At 40.9% G+C, this 19,813-nt stretch overlaps 1 protein-coding gene across 1 annotated transcript in view; it reads right to left on the reverse strand.

Moving 5' to 3' along the window:
- Positions 1–19,813, reverse strand: part of DENND2D (DENN domain containing 2D) — a 441,033-nt gene that overhangs the window by 254,312 nt on the left and 166,908 nt on the right. Inside the window, exon 4 of the mRNA XM_053705345.1 lies at positions 16,970–17,039. Within this exon, the coding sequence (XP_053561320.1) occupies positions 16,970–17,039 (70 nt within the window). The remainder of the gene's footprint in view (positions 1–16,969; positions 17,040–19,813) is intronic.

Below are 19,813 nucleotides of genomic sequence, written 5' to 3' on the forward strand. Positions count from 1 at the left end.
TTACCTGATAAATTCCTTTCTTCTGTAGTGTGATCAGTCCACGGGTCATCATTACTTCTGGGATATTAACTCCTCCCCAACAGGAAGTGCAAGAGGATTCCCCCAGCAGAGCTGCTATATAGCTCCTCCCCTCTACGTCACCCCCAATCATTCGACCAAGGACCAACGAGAAAGGAGAAACCAAGGGTGTAGTGGTGACTGGAGTATAATTTAAAAAATATGTAACTGCCTTAAAAAAAACAGGGCGGGCCGTGGACTGATCACACTACAGAAGAAAGGAATTTATCAGGTAAGCATAAATTATGTTTTCTTCTGTTAAGTGTGATCAGTCCACGGGTCATCATTACTTCTGGGATACCAATACCAAAGCAAAAGTACACGGATGACGGGAGGGATAGGCAGGCTCTTTATACAGAAGGAACCACTGCCTGAAGAACCTTTCTCCCAAAAATAGCCTCCGAGGAAGCAAAAGTGTCAAATTTGTAAAATTTGGAAAAAGTATGAAGCGAAGACCAAGTTGCAGCCTTGCAAATCTGTTCAACAGAGGCCTCATTCTTGAAGGCCCAAGTGGAAGCCACAGCTCTAGTAGAATGAGCTGTAATTCTTTCAGGAGGCTGCTGTCCAGCAGTCTCATAAGCTAAACGTATTATACTACGAAGCCAAAAGGAAAGAGAGGTAGCAGAAGCCTTTTGACCTCTCCTCTGACCAGAGTACACGACAAACAGAGAAGACGTTTGTCAAAATTCCTTAGTTGCCTGTAAGTAAAATTTTAGGGCACAAACTACGTCCAGATTGTGTAGTAGACGTTCCTTCTTCGAAGAAGGATTTGGACACAAAGAAGGAACAACAATCTCTTGATTGATATTCCTATTAGTGACTACCTTAGGTAAGAACCCAGGTTTAGTACGCAGAACTACCTTATCCGAATGAAAAATCAAATAAGGAGAATCACAATGTAAGGCTGATAACTCAGAGACTCTTCAAGTCCTGCGTGGCCATGCAGGTGCTATTAGAATCACTGATGCTCTCTCCTGTTTGATTCTGGCAATCAATCGAGGAAGCATCGGGAAGGGCGGAAACACATAAGCCATCCTGAAGTCCCAAGGTGCTGTCAGGGCATCTATTAGGACTGCTCCTGGATCCCTGGATCTGGACCCGTAACGAGGAAGCTTGGCGTTCTGTCGAGACGCCATGAGATCTATCTCTGGTTTGCCCCAACGTCGAAGTATTTGGGCAAAGACCTCCGGATGAAGTTCCCACTCCCCCGGATGAAAAGTCTGACGACTTAAGAAATCCGCCTCCCAGTTCTCCACTCCCGGGATGTGGATTGCTGACAGGTGGCAAGAGTGAGACTCTGCCCAGCGAATTATCTTTGATACTTCCATCATTGCTAGGGAGCTTCTTGTCCCTCCCTGATGGTTGATGTAAGCTACAGTCGTGATGTTGTCCGACTGAAACCTGATGAACCCCCGAGTTGTCAACTGGGGCCAAGCTAGGAGGGCATTGAGAACTGCGCTCAATTCCAGAATGTTTATTGGCAGGAGACTCTCCTCCTGACTCCATTGTCCCTGAGCCTTCAGAGAATTCCAGACGGCACCCCAACCTAGAAGGCTGGCGTCTGTTGTTACAATTGTCCAGTCTGGTCTGCTGAATGGCATCCCCCTGGACAGATGTGGCCGAGAAAGCCACCATAGAAGAGAATTTCTGGTCTCTTGATCCAGATTCAGAGAAGGGGACAAGTCTGAGTAATCCCCATTCCACTGACTTAGCATGCATAGTTGCAGTGGTCTGAGGTGTAAGCGAGCAAATGGAACTATGTCCATTGCCGCTACCATTAAGCTGATTACCTCCATGCATTGAGCCACTGACGGGTGTTGAATGGAATGAAGGGTGCGGCAAGCACTTTGAAGTCTTGTTAACCTGTCCTCTGTCAGGTAAATCTTCATTTCTACAGAATCTATAAGAGTCCCCAGGAAGGGAACTCTTGTGAGTGGAACGAGTGAACTTTTCTTTTCGTTCACCTTCCATCCATGTGACCTTAGAAAAGACAGTACTAACTCTGTATGAGACTTGGCAGTTTGAAAGCTTGAAGCTTGTATCAGAATGTCGTCTAGGTACGGAGCTACCGAAATTCCCCGCGGTCTTAGTACCGCCAGAAGAGCACCTAGAACCTTTGTGAAGATTCTTGGAGCTGTAGCCAATCCGAATGGAAGAGCTACAAACTGGTAATGCCTGTCTAGAAAGGCAAACCTTAGATACCGGTAATGATCTTTGTGAATCGGTATGTGAAGGTAAGCATCCTTTAAATCCACTGTGGTCATGTACTGACCTTCTTGGATCATGGGTAAAATTGTCCGAATAGTCTCCATTTTGAATGATGGAACTCTTAGGAATTTGTTTAGGATCTTTAAATCCAGGATTGGTCTGAAAGTTCCCTCTTTTTTGGGAACCACAAACAGATTTGAGTAAAACCCTTGTCCCTGTTCCGACCGTGGAACTGGATGGATTACTCCCATTAACAATAGTTCTTGTATGCAGCGTAGAAACGCTTCTTTCTTTGTTTGGTTTGTTGACAACCTTGACAGATGAAATCTCTCTCTTGGAGGAGAGTATTTGAAGTCCAGAAGGTATCCCTGAGATATTATCTCTAGCGCCCAGGGATCCTGGACATCTCTTGCCCAAGCCTGGGCGAAGAGAGAAAGTCTGCCCCCCACTAGATCCGATCCCGGATCGGGGGCCCTCAATTCATGCTGTTTTAGTGGCAGCAGCAGGTTTCCTGGCCTGCTTGCCCTTGTTCCAGGACTGGTTAGGTCTCCAGCCTTGTCTGTAGCGAGCACCAGATCCTTCTTGTTTTGGAGCAGTGGAAGTTGATGCTGCTCCTGCTTTGAAATTCCGAAAGGAACGAAAATTAGACTGTCTAGCCTTAGGTTTGGCTTTGTCTTGAGGCAGGGCGTGGCCCTTACCTCCTGTAATGTCAGCGATAATTTCTTTCAAACCGGGCCCAAATAAGGTCTGCCCCTTGAAAGGTATATTAAGTAATTTGGACTTAGAAGTTACATCAGCTGACCAGGATTTTAGCCACAGTGCTCTGCGCGCCTGAATGGCGAATCCGGAATTCTTAGCCGTAAGTTTAGTTAAATGTACTACGGCTTCCGAAATGAATGAATTAGCTAGCTTAAGAATTCTAAGCCTGTCCGAAATGTCGTCCAGCGTAGCTGAACTAAGGTTCTCTTCTAGAGACTCAATCCAGAATGCCGCTGCAGCCGTGACCGGCGCAATGCATGCAAGGGGTTGCAATATAAAACCTTGTTGAACAAACATTTTCTTAAGGTAACCCTCTAACTTTTTATCCATTGGATCTGAAAAGGCACAGCTATCCTCTACCGGGATAGTGGTACGCTTGGCTAAAGTAGAAACTGTTCCCTCCACCTTAGGGACCGTTTGCCATAAGTCCCGTGTGGTGGTGTCTATTGGAAACATCTTTCTAAATATCGGAGGGGGTGAGAACGGCACACCGGGTCTATCCCACTCCTTAGTAATAATTTCAGTTAGTCTCTTAGGTATAGGAAAAACGTCAGTACTTGTTGGTACAGCAAAATATTTATCCAACCTACACATTTTCTCTGGTATTGCAACTGTGTTACAATCATTCAGGGCCGCTAACACCTCCCCTAGTAATACACGGAGGTTTTCCAGCTTAAATTTAAAATTTGAAATATCTGAATCCAATCTGTTTGGATCAGAACCGTCAGCCGCAGAATGAAGCTCTCCGTCCTCATGTTCTGCAAGTTGTGACGCAGTATCTGACATGGCCCTAGCATTATCAGCGCACTCTGTTCTCACCCCAGAGTGATCACGCTTGCCTCTTAGTTCTGGTAATTTAGCCAAAACCTCAGTCATAACAGTAGCCATATCTTGTAATGTTATTTGTAATGGCCGCCCAGATGTACTGGGCGCCACCATATCGCGCACCTCCCGAACGGGAGATGCAGGTACTGTCACGTGAGGCGAGTTAGTCGGCATAACTCTCCCCTCGTTGTTTGGTGAAATTTGTTCAATTTGTACAGATTGACTTTTATTTAAAGTAGCATCAATACAGTTAGTACATAAATTTCTATTGGCCTCCACTTTGGCGTTAGCACAAATAGTACAGGTCTCATCCTCTGAATCAGACATGTTTAACACACTAGCAAATAAACTTGCAACTTGGAAATATTATTCAAGTAAAATACAATGAAAAAACGTACTGTGCTTAAGAAGCACTGAAAGATATATAACAGTTGAAATCAATAAACTTTGTAAAACAAAACACAATTTAGCAAAGGCTTGTTCCCATTAGCAAAGAATAACTAACCCTGATGGCATAAAAAAGTTAAAGAATAAACGTTTTTTTATCACAGTCAACTACAATCTCACAGCTCTGTTAGATTACTTCCCTCAAACAAGCTTTGAAGACCCCTGAGTTCTGTAGAGATAAACCGGAACATGCAGGAAAAAACAATGAGCTTCTGACTGAAATTTTTGATGCGTAGCAAAAGCGCCAAAAAAAGGTCCCTCCCCCTCACACACAACAGTGAGAGAGATCAGTAAACTGTCATAATTAGATCAAGCAACTGCCAAGTGGAAAAATAGTGCCCAAACATTTTATTCACCCAGTACCTCAGAAAATGAAAACGATTTTACATTCCAGCAAAAACGTTTAACATAAATTAAGAGTTATTAAGAAGCCTGTTGCTTTGCAATTAGGCTAAAGTCTTATATACACAGTGTAATTCCAGTGAAGTACCATTCCCCAGAATACTCAAATGTAAAATATACATACATGATATTATGTCGGTATGGCAGGATTTTCTCATCAATTCCATTGTCAGAAAATAAAAACTGCTACATACCTCTTTGCAGATTAAACTGCCCGCTGTCCCCTGATCTGAAGTTTACCTCTCCTCAGATGGCCGAGAAACAGCAATATGATCTTAACAACTCCGGCTAAAATCATAGTAAAAACTCTGGTAGATTCTTCTTCAAACTCTACCAGAGAAGGAATAACACACTCCGGTGCTATTAAAAAATAACAAACTTTTGATTGAAGAAATAAAACTAAATAAAATCACCATAGTCCTCTCACACATCCTATCTAGTCGTTGGGTGCAAGAGAATGACTGGGGGTGACGTAGAGGGGAGGAGCTATATAGCAGCTCTGCTGGGGGAATCCTCTTGCACTTCCTGTTGGGGAGGAGTTAATATCCCAGAAGTAATGATGACCCGTGGACTGATCACACTTAACAGAAGAAAACTGTGGAGTAGACTGAAAACATGAGACATGAAACTCACAATTTTTCTTTCATGATTTAGGTAGATCATACGATTTTAAAGAACTTTCCAGTTTTTTTTGTTGGTTTGTTTTTAACAGAATACAATGAATATATCATGACCTCACACATTTGTATCAGATGTACAATCCAAAACAATATAGTACACAGGTAGGAAGACAATGGGAACATGATAATGCTTAATCTGGCGCTATCATTTATGTATCATTAAAACGTTCTGTACTTTAACAAAACACAAGGAGAAGTTACGGCTTATTGGACCAAATGTGCATATACAGAGGAAAGAAAACACTAATGTTAACATGTAACCTGTACATAGGTAATAACAAGATCAAGCCACTTTCAGGATATATACAAATCAAGTCATGCTTAGGTCAATATAACAGAAACCTCGATTTTTATATTTCTATGAACCTTCTGGGAATAAAAGGGCTACTCTTGGACCCAGGAACAGTAACATATGGCAACGGAGGCAAACTGGTTTGATATAGAGCCACTCATGGGCTTACTACAGTAGCATATAACAGTAATATCTATAAATAGAATGCAACAGTGTATTGAGAATATAAAACAATATAAGAATCACCATGTGATAGGGAAGTTTGGCAGGTGTGCTTCCAGTGTTCTGTAGGTGCTATACCTAAACGTAAATGTGATGAAATGCATTGATAGGGCTCAGAAGATCGGCGTAAAAGCATGTAAAAATCGGTACCAATGGTCTCTCTATTATAAGGGAATTTAAGACTGCCCAATCATCAAACATTAAGACTAAAGATCTCATAGTTTTAATGTTCAGCATTGTAAGATTCCAGTCCTTGAACCTTGAGTTCCTGATAAACTCACATGCAGTTATTATCTGATTAGCATAAGCGGCAGCTGATAGCTCAGACCAAACTGTGTAACAAGGTTAGAGAGAATAAACACAACAGGGTCTGAGGGAGTAGGAATGTTCAATATTATAGTAATAATAAGGAGCCATTATAGATAAATAATAGGTAGTCACTGTCTCTGTTCGGTGGGAGTTAGGAGCTAGAAAGTTCAGGGTGATCTATGATTTTCAGTACTATTTCTATAGAAGACTACTAAAGTCTCATATACGTAGTTTCAGTGTGTAGAAGCACTGATTATTGGGAGGGAGTGTACCCTACAGATGGGCTATGATCATGAAGGCAGTAATCTTTATAACTACATCGACAACTCTGTCAGTCAGAATATAGTAACAGATAATATAAGCATGAGGCTGCATAAGTAATACACATACTCTTAGTCACATGCATATAGACTGCTCTTAAGATGTAGATTAGTGACCAGAATAAGTACCCATTAAGATCTCAGCATAAATGACAAACAGTGTGCACAGCTTCAATGTTCAGACATTATAGTCCTCATAAGCAGTGCTATACTAGATTAAATAAGGAGATGTGATAATGTCACAGGCAGCACGGGTGTTATTCTGGCGTGAGAACCTCTCTCTCAGTCTATTCCCCGCAGCAAAGTAAAAGAAGCTCCCAAGGGGTGAAGGAGTCCTGAAATAGGGGAATGTACTTTTAAATACTTAGGTCTCAGCCAGTGTCAGGGTTTTTTCCCTGTTTTATTTGCCATGTGCTGCTGGCAGCCATTTTACTCACCTCTCTTGCTGACTCCGGTGCATTACTGTGTGATGCTGCTCATTTCCTGCACTTCATTTTATGGCCAGACTGGTGTACATCATCCCTGTGAGACAGGATGCAGTCTGAGAATTGTGATGTCATCACTTATTATTTAAAGGGCCTCTGTTCAGTATGCTTTGCCCTTGCGTTTTCTCAGACCTGTTTGTGAGAGCTCCTGTGTATTACCTGGCTGTCTGACATCCCTCCTGGTTCCTGATCTCTGGCTTGTTCCTGACTCTGCTGTTCTCCTTGTTCCTGATTGCGGCTCGTCTGACTACTCGCTTTAGCTCCTGACTCGGCTCGTCTGACTACAAACTCGGGTTTTGATTCCTGGCTTGTTATTTGACTTGTGGACTTTTTATTATTTTTTGCTATTAATAAAGGTGTGATTATTTTTGCACTTCTCGTCTCAGTCTGATTGCTGGCACCCAGACAGCCAGCCTCCCATTCTCAAGTATCTCCGTTTGCTAGACCCGGAGCTAAGTTCCACTCTCACCCTATCCCCATGCACTGTCAAGGAGAGGGTTTATTCATACTTATTTGTTCCTGGCCCAAAGTGCGGAAATTCCGGCATTGTAGATCTGACACTGCTCCACGGTCCCTTAAAGGTTGTAGCTATGTTTTTAGATTCATAGTTGGGAGGATCTCTGTCACTGGGTCAGATGGGGTAACCGCTTCACGCTCTTCTATCAATGCGCCTCACTCACATATGGTGCCCGGCTCAGCAATGTCGGATGATGCTTCTGAGACTATAGGTCTCTCAGTATGGGGTGTTCAGGTAAGCAGAGGTATTTTGGTTGCGGTCTTTATGAGTGCGGGTGTTAGGGACCTCTGTTACGTCAGATCTTACCACTCTAGGTTCCCTAATAGACTGGTTTTTGGGCACTGATGTCTCTCCTCCAATGTTTAGAGAGGTTATAAGGAGGTTGCATAGTTCCTTTTCCAGATTCCCGTAGTAGTCATCTTTGAGCTGGGTTAATTAGGATTCCCATCTACTTAGGCCCTCCCATTTTTGTTAGTATCATTTGTTGAAGAAGCAGCAATGCACTACTGGTTTCTAACTGAACACATGGGTGAGCCAATGACAATTGGTGTATATGTATATATAGCCTCCAATCAACAGCTAGAATCTAGGTTCTTTGCTGCTCCTGAGCTTACCTAGATAAACCTTTCAGCAAAAGATAGCAAAAGAAGGAAGCAAATTAATTAATAGAAGTAAATTGGAAAGTTGTTTAAAATGGTATGCTCTGTCTAAATCATGAATGTCTAATGACTTTACTGTCCCTTTAAGAGCTCATCTTTGCACAGTAGTTAGATTGTCACCTATTTTGTGATTCTAATTCATTTTGGAAGCCAGTTCAGTTAGATCTTTCTTTAACTTTATTTTGAAAAATATCGATTAAATGCCCTCTACTTATGTATGGGATAGAAGTGTGATATATCACTATATTTTAAAGTGTTATCATAATTTCTGAGTGTGTGTGGATCATATCTAATTGAAATATTCAATAAAATCAGTTCATTAAGGCTATGGAGAGTCCTGAAGACCTAAATTAAAAAATCCTGAGTGCAAAGTATGTGTCTAAATTATCATTAGTGGGTGGGATATGTGAGAAATGCTTTTGCAAAACTAGCTTTCTAATAAAAAGTACTGACCTCAAGTATGGTTTCAAATAAATCAAAATTGAAAGAAGGTGCAAAACCTAAACCTTTAACAAATAATGTGATATATGCTGGTGAAAGTGTGACATTAGATAGATTATAAATAGAACTTAAAGGGACATAAAACAGGTTGAGATCTGTGAATACCCTAAAAGGGCTAATTAATTGAAAATAGTTTGCATAAAAATATTGTTTAAAAATTGCTGGAAAGTATTTTTAAATCATTTTCAAAAATAAGCAAAATGAATTACATAGCTAACTCCACCCACCCCCCCCTATCAGTGTTTAGACACAGGCATTGTATTTCAACTGAGTTCACAGCTTCTAGGCATGCTCCAGCAGATAATTCCAATGCCTTTCTGTATTCTACCAAAACAACAATAGATATAGATACAGCCATAAAAGGAATTGTGTAGGTGGAGTTAGAGCTTTACAATTCAGAAACTAAAAATAAAGGGTTAACGGTGAGGCACTGCAGTATAAATTTGCAGGTAAAGTAATTAAAGTACATATATTATTTTGTCTCTATCCCAACTTGTTTAATGTCCCTTTAATTCTCTCTTTTGATTATGTATGGATATTTTTTTTACTCTCTCCCTTTTGTGGTGTACTGGCTGTCTGAGGGGATTTAACTAAATCACTAAGCTTCTTACATCTGGGGGATTTACTTGTCCTTTTAATAGGGTCATCATAATCTAGATTCAATAGTAGTGGTCCTAGTAATGTCAATGTCCTCTGAATCTATGCTGTAAAAAAGTGACTTACCATTTGTAGAATTATTGCGAATAATACCCTTCTTGTTGTAGGATTTTTTGTTTATTTTTTATTTTCTGGAATGTATAATCCTTTGTGTCTCTTATACTTGTGGACCATTCTCTCAGAAATCTCTTTAATATATTGATGGTGTCTTCTAATTGTTTATGATAGTCCTTATGTTTTTGAGTATCTTAAAATGAATTTAATGAAATTCAATTTGTCCACTTTAAGCTGTATAATGTTAATTTTAAAGGGACACTGAACCCACATTTTTCTTTCGCGATTCAGATAGTGAGCATGAAATTTTAAGCAACTTTCTTATTTACTCCTATTATCACATTTTCTTTATTCTCTTGGTATCTTTATTTGAAATGAAAGAATGTAAGTTTAGATTCTGGCCCATTTTGGTGAACAACCTGGGTTGTTCTTGCTGATTGGTGGATAAATTCATCCACCAATAAAAAAAGTGTTGTCCAGAGTTCTGAACCAAAGAAGAAGCTTGGATGCCTTATTTTTCAACAAGTGAATGAAGAAAAAAATGATAATAGGAGTAAATTAGAAACTTGCTTAAAATTGCATGCTCTATCTGAATCACGAAAGAAAAAATTGGGATCAGTGTCCCTTTAAGCTGAAATTAATTAATTAAGTCCAGCAAATAAGGATTAAAAATGATGCCTGAGGGCCTGATGATCAAAGGATTCTCTATCTTGAAAATAAATTTTAGTGCAGACTTCAAAAGGGCTGAACTCACTCATTTCTGTATCGTAAGGAGAGACAAGTTCGCCAGCTGTATGCAGGTGAAGTTTGCTCAAAATTCACAATACAATTATTTTAACAAACAGAAAAGAAATATATACTAAAATATCGACAAAAGCAAGTTAAATTGTAGTCAAAACATTTCAATTTAAATTGTAATTGATGCAAACTGAGCCTATATAATATCAAACCCAGATGTTTTCCAGTTACCGTCTCTCTACCAAATTTTGAATCCCTGAGAACATCATTATTTTCTATGGAAGACATCTCTCTGGGACTTCCAGGTTCCATCCTTTTTCTTAGAAAATTTTGTGAGTTCAGCCCCTGTGAATTCTGCACTATAATTTATCTCTAAACTAGAGAAAGTTAGATTATCTCATCCATAAAAAGTAATGAAGTTCTATGGGAAAAACATAATTTATGCTTACCTGATAAATTCCTTTCTTCTGTAGTGTGATCAGTCCACGGGTCATCATTACTTCTGGGATATTACTCCTCCCCAACAGGAAGTGCAAGAGGATTCACCCAGCAGAGTTGCATATAGCCCCTCCCCTCTACGTCACCCCCAGTCATTCGACCAAGGACCAACGAGAAAGGAGGAACCAAGGGTGTAGTGGTGACTGGAGTATAATTTAAAAATAATTACCTGCCTTAAAAACAGGGCGGGCCGTGGACTGATCACACTACAGAAGAAAGGAATTTATCAGGTAAGCATAAATTATGTTTTCTTCTGTTAAGTGTGATCAGTCCACGGGTCATCATTACTTCTGGGATACCAATACCAAAGCAAAAGTACACGGATGACGGGAGGGATAGGCAGGCTCTTTTATACAGAAGGAACCACTGCCTGAAGAACCTTTCTCCCAAAAATAGCCTCTGAGGAAGCAAATGTGTCAAATTTGTAAAATTTGGAAAAAGTATGAAGCGAAGACCAAGTTGCAGCCTTGCAAATCTGTTCAACAGAGGCCTCATTCTTGAAGGCCCAAGTGGAAGCCACAGCTCTAGTAGAATGAGCTGTAATTCTTTCAGGAGGCTGCTGTCCAGCAGTCTCATAAGCTAAACGTATTATACTACGAAGCCAAAAGGAAAGAGAGGTTGCCGAAGCCTTTTGACCTCTCCTCTGACCAGAGTACACGACAAACAGAGAAGACGTTTGTCGAAATTCCTTAGTTGCCTGCAAGTAAAATTTTAGGGCACGAACTACGTCCAGATTGTGTAGTAAGCGTTCCTTCTTCGAAGAAGGATTTGGACACAAAGAAGGAACAACAATCTCTTGATTGATATTCCTGTTAGTGACTACCTTGGGTAAGAACCCAGGTTTAGTACGCAGAACTACCTTATCCGAATGAAAAATCAAATAAGGAGAATCACAATGCAAGGCTGATAACTCAGAGACTCTTCGAGCCGAGGAAATAGCCATTAAAAATAGAACTTTCCAAGATAACAACTTTATATCAATGGAATGGAGGGGTTCAAACGGAACGCCCTGTAAAACGTTAAGAACAAGATTTAAACTCCATGGTGGAGCAACAGTCTTAAACACAGGCTTAATCCTCGCCAAAGCCTGACAAAAAGCCTGAACGTCTGGCACTTCTGACAGACGTTTGTGTAACAGAATAGACAGAGCTGAGATCTGTCCCTTTAATGAACTAGCAGATAAACCCTTTTCTAAACCTTCTTGTAGAAAAGACAATATCCTAGGAATCCTAACCTTACTCCAAGAGTAACCTTTGGATTCACACCAATATAGGTATTTACGCCATATCTTATGGTAAATCTTTCTGGTAACAGGCTTCCTAGCCTGTATTAAGGTGTCAATAACTGACTCAGAAAACCCACGTCTTGATAAAATCAAACGTTCAATTTCCAAGCAGTCAGCTTCAGAGAAGTTAGATTTTGATGTTTGAAAGGACCCTGTATCAGGAGGTCCTGTTTCAGAGGTAGAGACCAAGGTGGACAGGATGACATGTCCACCAGGTCTGCATACCAAGTCCTGCGTGGCCATGCAGGTGCTATCAGAATCACTGATGCTCTCTCCTGTTTGATTCTGGCAATCAATCGAGGAAGCATCGGGAAGGGTGGAAACACATAAGCCATCCTGAAGTCCCAAGGTGCTGTCAGGGCATCTATTAGGACTGCTCCTGGATCCCTGGATCTGGACCCGTAACGAGGAAGCTTGGCGTTCTGTCGAGACGCCATGAGATCTATCTCTGGTTTGCCCCAACGTTGAAGTATTTGGGCAAAGACCTCCGGATGAAGTTCCCACTCCCCCGGATGAAAAGTCTGACGACTTAAGAAATCCGCCTCCCAGTTCTCCACTCCCGGGATGTGGATTGCTGACAGGTGGCAAGAGTGAGACTCTGCCCAGCGAATTATCTTTGATACTTCCATCATTGCTAGGGAGCTTCTTGTCCCTCCCTGATGGTTGATGTAAGCTACAGTCGTGATGTTGTCCGACTGAAACCTGATGAACTCCCGAGTTGTCAACTGGGGCCAAGCCAGGAGGGCATTGAGAACTGCTCTCAATTCCAGAATGTTTATTGGCAGGAGACTCTCCTCCTGACTCCATTGTCCCTGAGCCTTCAGAGAATTCCAGACGGCACCCCAACCTAGAAGGCTGGCGTCTGTTGTTACAATTGTCCAGTCTGGTCTGCTGAATGGCATCCCCCTGGACAGATGTGGCCGAGAAAGCCACCATAGAAGAGAATTTCTGGTCTCTTGATCCAGATTCAGAGAAGGGGACAAGTCTGAGTAATCCCCATTCCACTGACTTAGCATGCACAATTGCAGTGGTCTGAGGTGTAAGCGAGCAAATGGCACTATGTCCATTGCCGCTACCATTAAGCCACCGATGGGTGTTGAATGGAATGAAGGGTGCGGCAAGCACTTTGAAGTCTTGTTAACCTGTCCTCTGTCAGGTAAATCTTCATTTCTACAGAATCTATAAGAGTCCCCAGGAAGGGAACTCTTGTGAGTGGAACGAGTGAACTTTTCTTTTCGTTCACCTTCCATCCATGTGACCTTAGAAATGCCAGTACTAACTCTGTATGAGACTTGGCAGTTTGAAAGCTTGAAGCTTGAATCAGAATGTCGTCTAGGTAAGGAGCTACCGAAATTCCCCGCGGTCTTAGTACCGCCAGAAGAGCACCTAGAACCTTTGTGAAGATTCTTGGAGCTGTAGCCAATCCGAATGGAAGAGCTACAAACTGGTAATGCCTGTCTAGAAAGGCAAATCTTAGATACCGGTAATGATCTTTGTGAATCGGTATGTGAAGGTAAGCGTCCTTTAAGTCCACTGTGGTCATGTACTGACCTTCTTGGATCATGGGTAAAATTGTCCGGATAGTCTCCATTTTGAATGATGGAACTCTTAGGAATTTGTTTAGGATCTTTAAATCCAGGATTGGTCTGAAAGTTCCCTCTTTTTTGGGAACCACAAACAGATTTGAGTAAAACCCTTGTCCCTGTTCCGACCGTGGAACTGGATGGATTACTCCCATTAACAATAGTTCTTGTATGCAGCGTAGAAACGCTTCTTTCTTTGTTTGGTTTGTCGACAACCTTGACAGATGAAATCTCTCTCTTGGAGGAGAGTGTTTGAAGTCCAGAAGGTATCCCTGAGATATTATCTCTAGAGCCCAGGGATCCTGGACCTCTCTTGCCCAAGCCTGGGCGAAGAGAGAAAGTCTGCCCCCCACTAGATCCGATCCCGGATCGGGGGCCCTCAATTCATGCTGTTTTAGTGGCAGCTGCAGGCTTCCTGGCCTGCTTGCCCTTGTTCCAGGACTGGTTAGGTCTCCAGCCTCGTCTGTAGCGAGCACCAGATCCTTCTTGTTTTGGAGTAGTGAAAGTTGATGCTGCTCCTGCTTTGAAATTCCGAAAGGAACGAAAATTAGACTGTCTAGCCTTAGGTTTGGCTTTGTCTTGAGTTAGGGCGTGGCCCTTACCTCCTGTAATGTCAGCGATAATTTCTTTCAAACCAGGCCCAAATAAGGTCTGTCCCTTGAAAGTTTAGTTAAATGTACTACGGCTTCCGAAATGAATAAATTAGATAGCTTAAGTACTCTAAGCCTGTCTGAAATGTCGTCCAGCGTAGCTGAACTAAGATTCTCTTCTAGAGACTCAATCCAGAATGCCGCTGCAGCCGTGATCGGCGCAATGCATGCAAGGGGTTGCAATATAAAACCTTGTTGAACAAACATTTTCTTAAGGTAACCCTCTAATTTTTTATCCATTGGATCTGAAAAGGCACAGCTATCCTCTACCGGGATAGTGGTACGTTTAGCTAAAGTAGAAACTGCTCCCTCCACCTTAGGGACCGTTTGCCATAAATCCCGTGTGGTGGTGTCTATTGGAAACATCTTTCTAAATATCGGAGGGGGTGAGAACGGCACACCGGGTCTATCCCACTCCTTAGTAATAATTTCAGTTAGTCTCTTAGGTATAGGAAAAACGTCAGTACTTGTTGGTACAGCAAAATATTTATCCAACCTACACATTTTCTCTGGTATTGCAACTGTGTTACAATCATTCAGGGCCGCTAATACCTCCCCTAGTAAAACACGGAGGTTTTCCAGCTTAAATTTAAAATTTGAAATATCTGAATCCAATCTGTTTGGATCAGAACCGTCAGCCGCAGAATGAAGCTCTCCGTCCTCATGTTCTGCAAGCTGCGACGCAGTATCTGACATGGCCCTAACATTATCAGCGCACTCTGTTCTCACCCCAGAGTGATCACGCTTGCCCCTTAGTTCTGGTAATTTAGCCAAAACCTCAGTCATAACAGTAGCCATATCTTGTAATGTTATTTGTAATGGCCGCCCAGATGTACTTGGCGCCGCCATATCGCGCACGTCCCGAGCGGGAGATGCAGGTACTGTCACGTGAGGCGAGTTAGTCGGCATAACTCTCCCCTCGTTGTTTGGTGAAATTTGTTCAATTTGTACAGATTGACTTTTATTTAATGTAGCATCAATATAGTTAGTACATAAATTTCTATTGGGCTCCACCTTGGCGTTAGTACAAATAGTACAGGTCTCATCTTCTGAATCAGACATGTTTAACAAACCAGCAAATAAACTTGCAATTTGGAAATACTATACAAGTAAAATACAATGAAAAAACGAACTGTGCTTAAGAAGCACTGAAAATATATAACAGATGAAATCAATAAGCTTTGTAAAACAAAACGCAATTTAGCAAAGGCTTGTACCCAGTAGCAAGGAATAACTAACCCTGAGGCATAAAAAAGTTAAAGAATAAACGTTTTTTATCACAGTCAACTACAATCTTACAGCTCTGTTAGATTACTTCCCTCAAATTAGCTTTGAAGATCCCTGGGTTCTGTAGAGATAAACCGGAACATGCAGGAAAAAAACAATGAGCTTGTGACTGAAATTTTTGATGCGTAGCAAAAGCGCCAAAAAAGGTCCCACCCCCTCACACACAACAGTGAGAGAGATCAAAAACTGTCCTAATTAGATCCAGCAACTGCCAAGTGGAAAAATAGTGCCCAAACATTTTATTCACCCAGTACCTCAGAAAATGAAAACGATTTTACATTCCAGCAAAAACGTTTAACATAAATTAAGAGTTATTAAAAAGCCTGTTGCATTGCAATTAGGCTAAAGTCTTATATACATAGTGTAATTCCAGTGAAGTACCATTCCCCAGAATACTAAAATGTAAATTATACATACATGATATTATGTCGGTATGGCAGGATTTTCTCATCAATTCCATTGTTAGAAAATAAAAACTGCTACATACCTCTTTGCAGAATAAACTGCCCGCTGTCCCCTGATCTGAAGTTTACCTCTCCTCAGATGGCCGAGAAACAGCAATATGATCTTAACAACTCCGGCTAAAATCATAGTAAAAACTCTGGTAGATTCTTCTTCAAACTCTACCAGAGAAGGAATAACACACTCCGGTGCTATTAAAAAAATAACAAACTTTTGATTGAAGAAATAAACTAAATAGAATCACCATAGTCCTCTCACACATCCTATCTAGTCGTTGGGTGCAAGAGAATGACTGGGGGTGACGTAGAGGGGAGGGGCTATATGCAACTCTGCTGGGTGAATCCTCTTGCACTTCCTGTTGGGGAGGAGTAATATCCCAGAAGTAATGATGACCCGTGGACTGATCACACTTAACAGAAGAAATAAAGCTATTTTAAATGATCTGTTATTTGTAGAGCGCCAACAAATACTGCATCGCTATAAACATAGGAGGTAAAAAGGTAACATTTATAGGGATTAAATAGAAGAAATGCAAAGTGCAATAAACTGTGTAAAAAATACACATAAATATACAAAGTAGGATCCAAATTTGTTTAAAAGTTACAGTGAAACTGTGAAAGCATAATCAGAATTTGTAAAATCACAATCCTAAATACACTGCTGCATACAAAATAAAATACAAAATATAAAGTGCAAAGTTTAAATGTAATAAAGTTTAATCTGAAGTGTAAAGTGATATAAAATAGAAAGCCCAAAGTGCAAATGCAACAGATCTGTTATGTCATGCAGTGCTATTTTGCACTGGGCTCTCCTTCACATACAGTAATACAGGGAACGCCCCTTGAAGAAGTAAAGCAATATCTGCCTTTTAAAAATTTCACTAGGGATCTCACAGAACTGGAGGATTATTTTAGATCATCTCCCCTGAGCAGAGAGGTTAAGATAATCAGGCCCTGAGTGTCTAACTCAACAGGGTTAAAATCACAGTATTTAGCTTTTGATATATTGTTGTGTAACCAGTTTTATTTTTAACCCATCTGTTATTTATATATGTATATTTATATAAGCTTACCAAAAGTCGTCTACAGTAGCCAAATTTCCTGCTGCTATCAATATTTGTCAGGACAAACGAAAATGTTTCACTGCAAGAAAACAAAGGTGTATGAATTAGTAATAATACAGTGATGCAATTTAAAAAAAAAACAGAATTTATCCTTACCTGATAAATTTCTCTCTCTTGTGATGTATCGAGTCCACGGATTCATCAATACTTGTGGGATATTCTCCTTCCCAACAGGAAGTGCCAGAGAGAGCACCCACAGCAGAGCTGTCTATATAGCTCCTCCCTTAGCTCCACCCCCCAGTCATTCGACCGAAAGCTAGGAAGAAAAAGGAGAAACTATAGGGTGCAGTGGTGACTGAAGTTTTTTAAATAAAAATATACTACCTATCTTAAATAGACAGGGCGGGCCATGGACTCAATACATCACAAGAGAAAGAAATTTATCAGGTAAGCATAAATTCTGTTTTCTCTTGTAAGATGTATCGAGTCCACGTATTCATCAATACTTGTAGGATACCAATACCAAAGCTTTAGAAAACGGATGAAGGGAGGGACAAGACAGGTACCTTAAACGGAAGGCACCACTGCTTGTAGAACCTTTCTCCCAAAAATAGCCTCCGAAGAAGCAAAAGTATCGAATTTGTAAAATTTGGAAAAAGTATGAAGCGAAGACCAAGTCGCCGCCTTACAAATCTGTTCAACAGAAGCCTCATTTCTCTTGTTAAGTGTATCCAGTCCACGGATCATCCATTACTTATGGGATATTAACTCCTCCCCAACAGGAAGTGCAAGAGGATTCACCCAGCAGAGCTGCTATATAGCTCCTCCCCTAACTGCCATTACCAGTCATTCTCTTGCACCCAACGAATAGATAGGATGTGTGAGAGGACTGTGGTGATTATACTTAGTTTCATACCTTCAATCAAAAGTTTGTTATTTTATAATAGCACCGGAGTGTGTTATTCCTTCTCTGGTAGAATTTGAAGAAGAATCTACCTGAGTTTTTCTATGATTTTAGCCGGAGTAGTTAAGATCATATTGCTGTTTCTCGGCCATCTGAGGAGAGGTAAACTTCAGATCAGGGGACAGCGGGCAGATTAATCTGCAAAGAGGTATGTAGCAGCTTATTATTTTCTGACAATGGAATTGATGAGAAAATTCTGCCATACCGATATAATGTAAACTCAGCCTTAAATGCAGTAGCAGCAACTGGTATCAGGCTGTCATGTATGTATATTTTACACTTCAGTATTCTGGGGAATAGCACTTCACTGGAATTATACTGTATGCATAAAACTTTAGCCTAATTTGCAGGGACTAGCAACAGGCTTTTTAATAACACTCAATTTATTAATGTTAAACGTTTTTTGCTGGCATGTAAAATCGTTTAATTTTCTGAGGTACTGGGTGAAAAAATGTTTTGGGCACTATTTTTTTCCACTTGGCAGTCTTTTTATTTAATTTATGACAGTTTACTGATCTCTCTCACTGTTATGTGTGAGGGGGAGGGGCCTTTTTTGGTGCTTTTGCTACGCATCAAAAAATTCAGTCAGAAGTTTATTGTCTTGCCTGCATGATCCGGTTCATCTCTACAGAACTCAGGGGTCTTCAAAACTTGTTTTGAGGGAGGTAATCACTCACAGCAGAGCTGTGAGATTGTAGTTGACTGTGATAAAAAAACGTTTATTTCTGTATTTTTTTTTTATTTTTTTTTTCTGCTATCAGGGTTAGTTATCCTTTGCTAATGGGAGCAATCCTTTGCTAAAATTGTGTTTTTTACAAAGATTTGATGCTATAACTTTTCAGTTTATTAATTTTCAACTGTCATAACTTTTTCTGTGCTTCTTATAGGCACAGTACGTTTTCATATTATAGTAAATTACTTGAAAAGTATTTCCAAGTTGCTAGTTTATTTTCTAGTGTGTTAAACATGTCTGATTCAGAGGAAGATATCTGTGCTATATGTGCTAAAGCCAAAGTGGAGCCCAATAGAAATTTATGTACTAACTGTATTGATGCTACTTTAAATAAAAGTCAATCTGTACAAATTGAACATATTTCACCAAACAACGAGGGGAGAGTTATGCCGACTAACTCGCCTCACGTGTCAGTACCTGCATCTCCCGCTCGGGAGGTGCGTGATATTGTAGCGCCGAGTACATCTGGGCGGCCATTACAAATCACATTACAGGATATGGCTACTGTTATGACTGAAGTTTTGGCTAAATTACCAGAACTAAGAGGTAAGCGTGATCACTCTGGGGTGAGAACAGAGTGCGCTGATAATATTAGGGCCATGTCAGACACTGCGTCACAATTTGCAGAACATGAGGACGGAGAGCTTCATTCTGCGGGTGACGGTTCTGATCCAAACAAACTGGATTCAGATATTTCAAATTTTAAATTTAAGCTGGAAAACCTCCGTGTATTACTAGGGGAGGTGTTAGCGGCTCTGAATGATTGTAACACAGTTGCAATACCAGAGAAAATGTGTAGGTTGGATAAATATTTTGCGGTACCGGCGAGTACTGACGTTTTTCCTATACCTAAGAGACTTACTGAAATTGTTACTAAGGAGTGGGATAGACCCGGTGTGCCGTTCTCACCCCCTCCGATATTTAGAAAGATGTTTCCAATAGACGCCACCACACGGGACTTATGGCAAACGGTCCCTAAGGTGGAGGGAGCAGTTTCTACTTTAGCTAAGCGTACCACTATCCCGGTGGAGGATAGCTGTGCCTTTTCAGATCCAATGGATAAAAAGTTAGAGGGTTACCTTAAGAAAATGTTTGTTCAACAAGGTTTTATATTGCAACCTCTTGCATGCATTGCGCCTGTCACGGCTGCAGCAGC

The sequence above is a fragment of the Bombina bombina genome, chromosome 3 (assembly GCF_027579735.1).
Source record: "Bombina bombina isolate aBomBom1 chromosome 3, aBomBom1.pri, whole genome shotgun sequence".
NCBI lineage: Eukaryota > Metazoa > Chordata > Amphibia > Anura > Bombinatoridae > Bombina > Bombina bombina.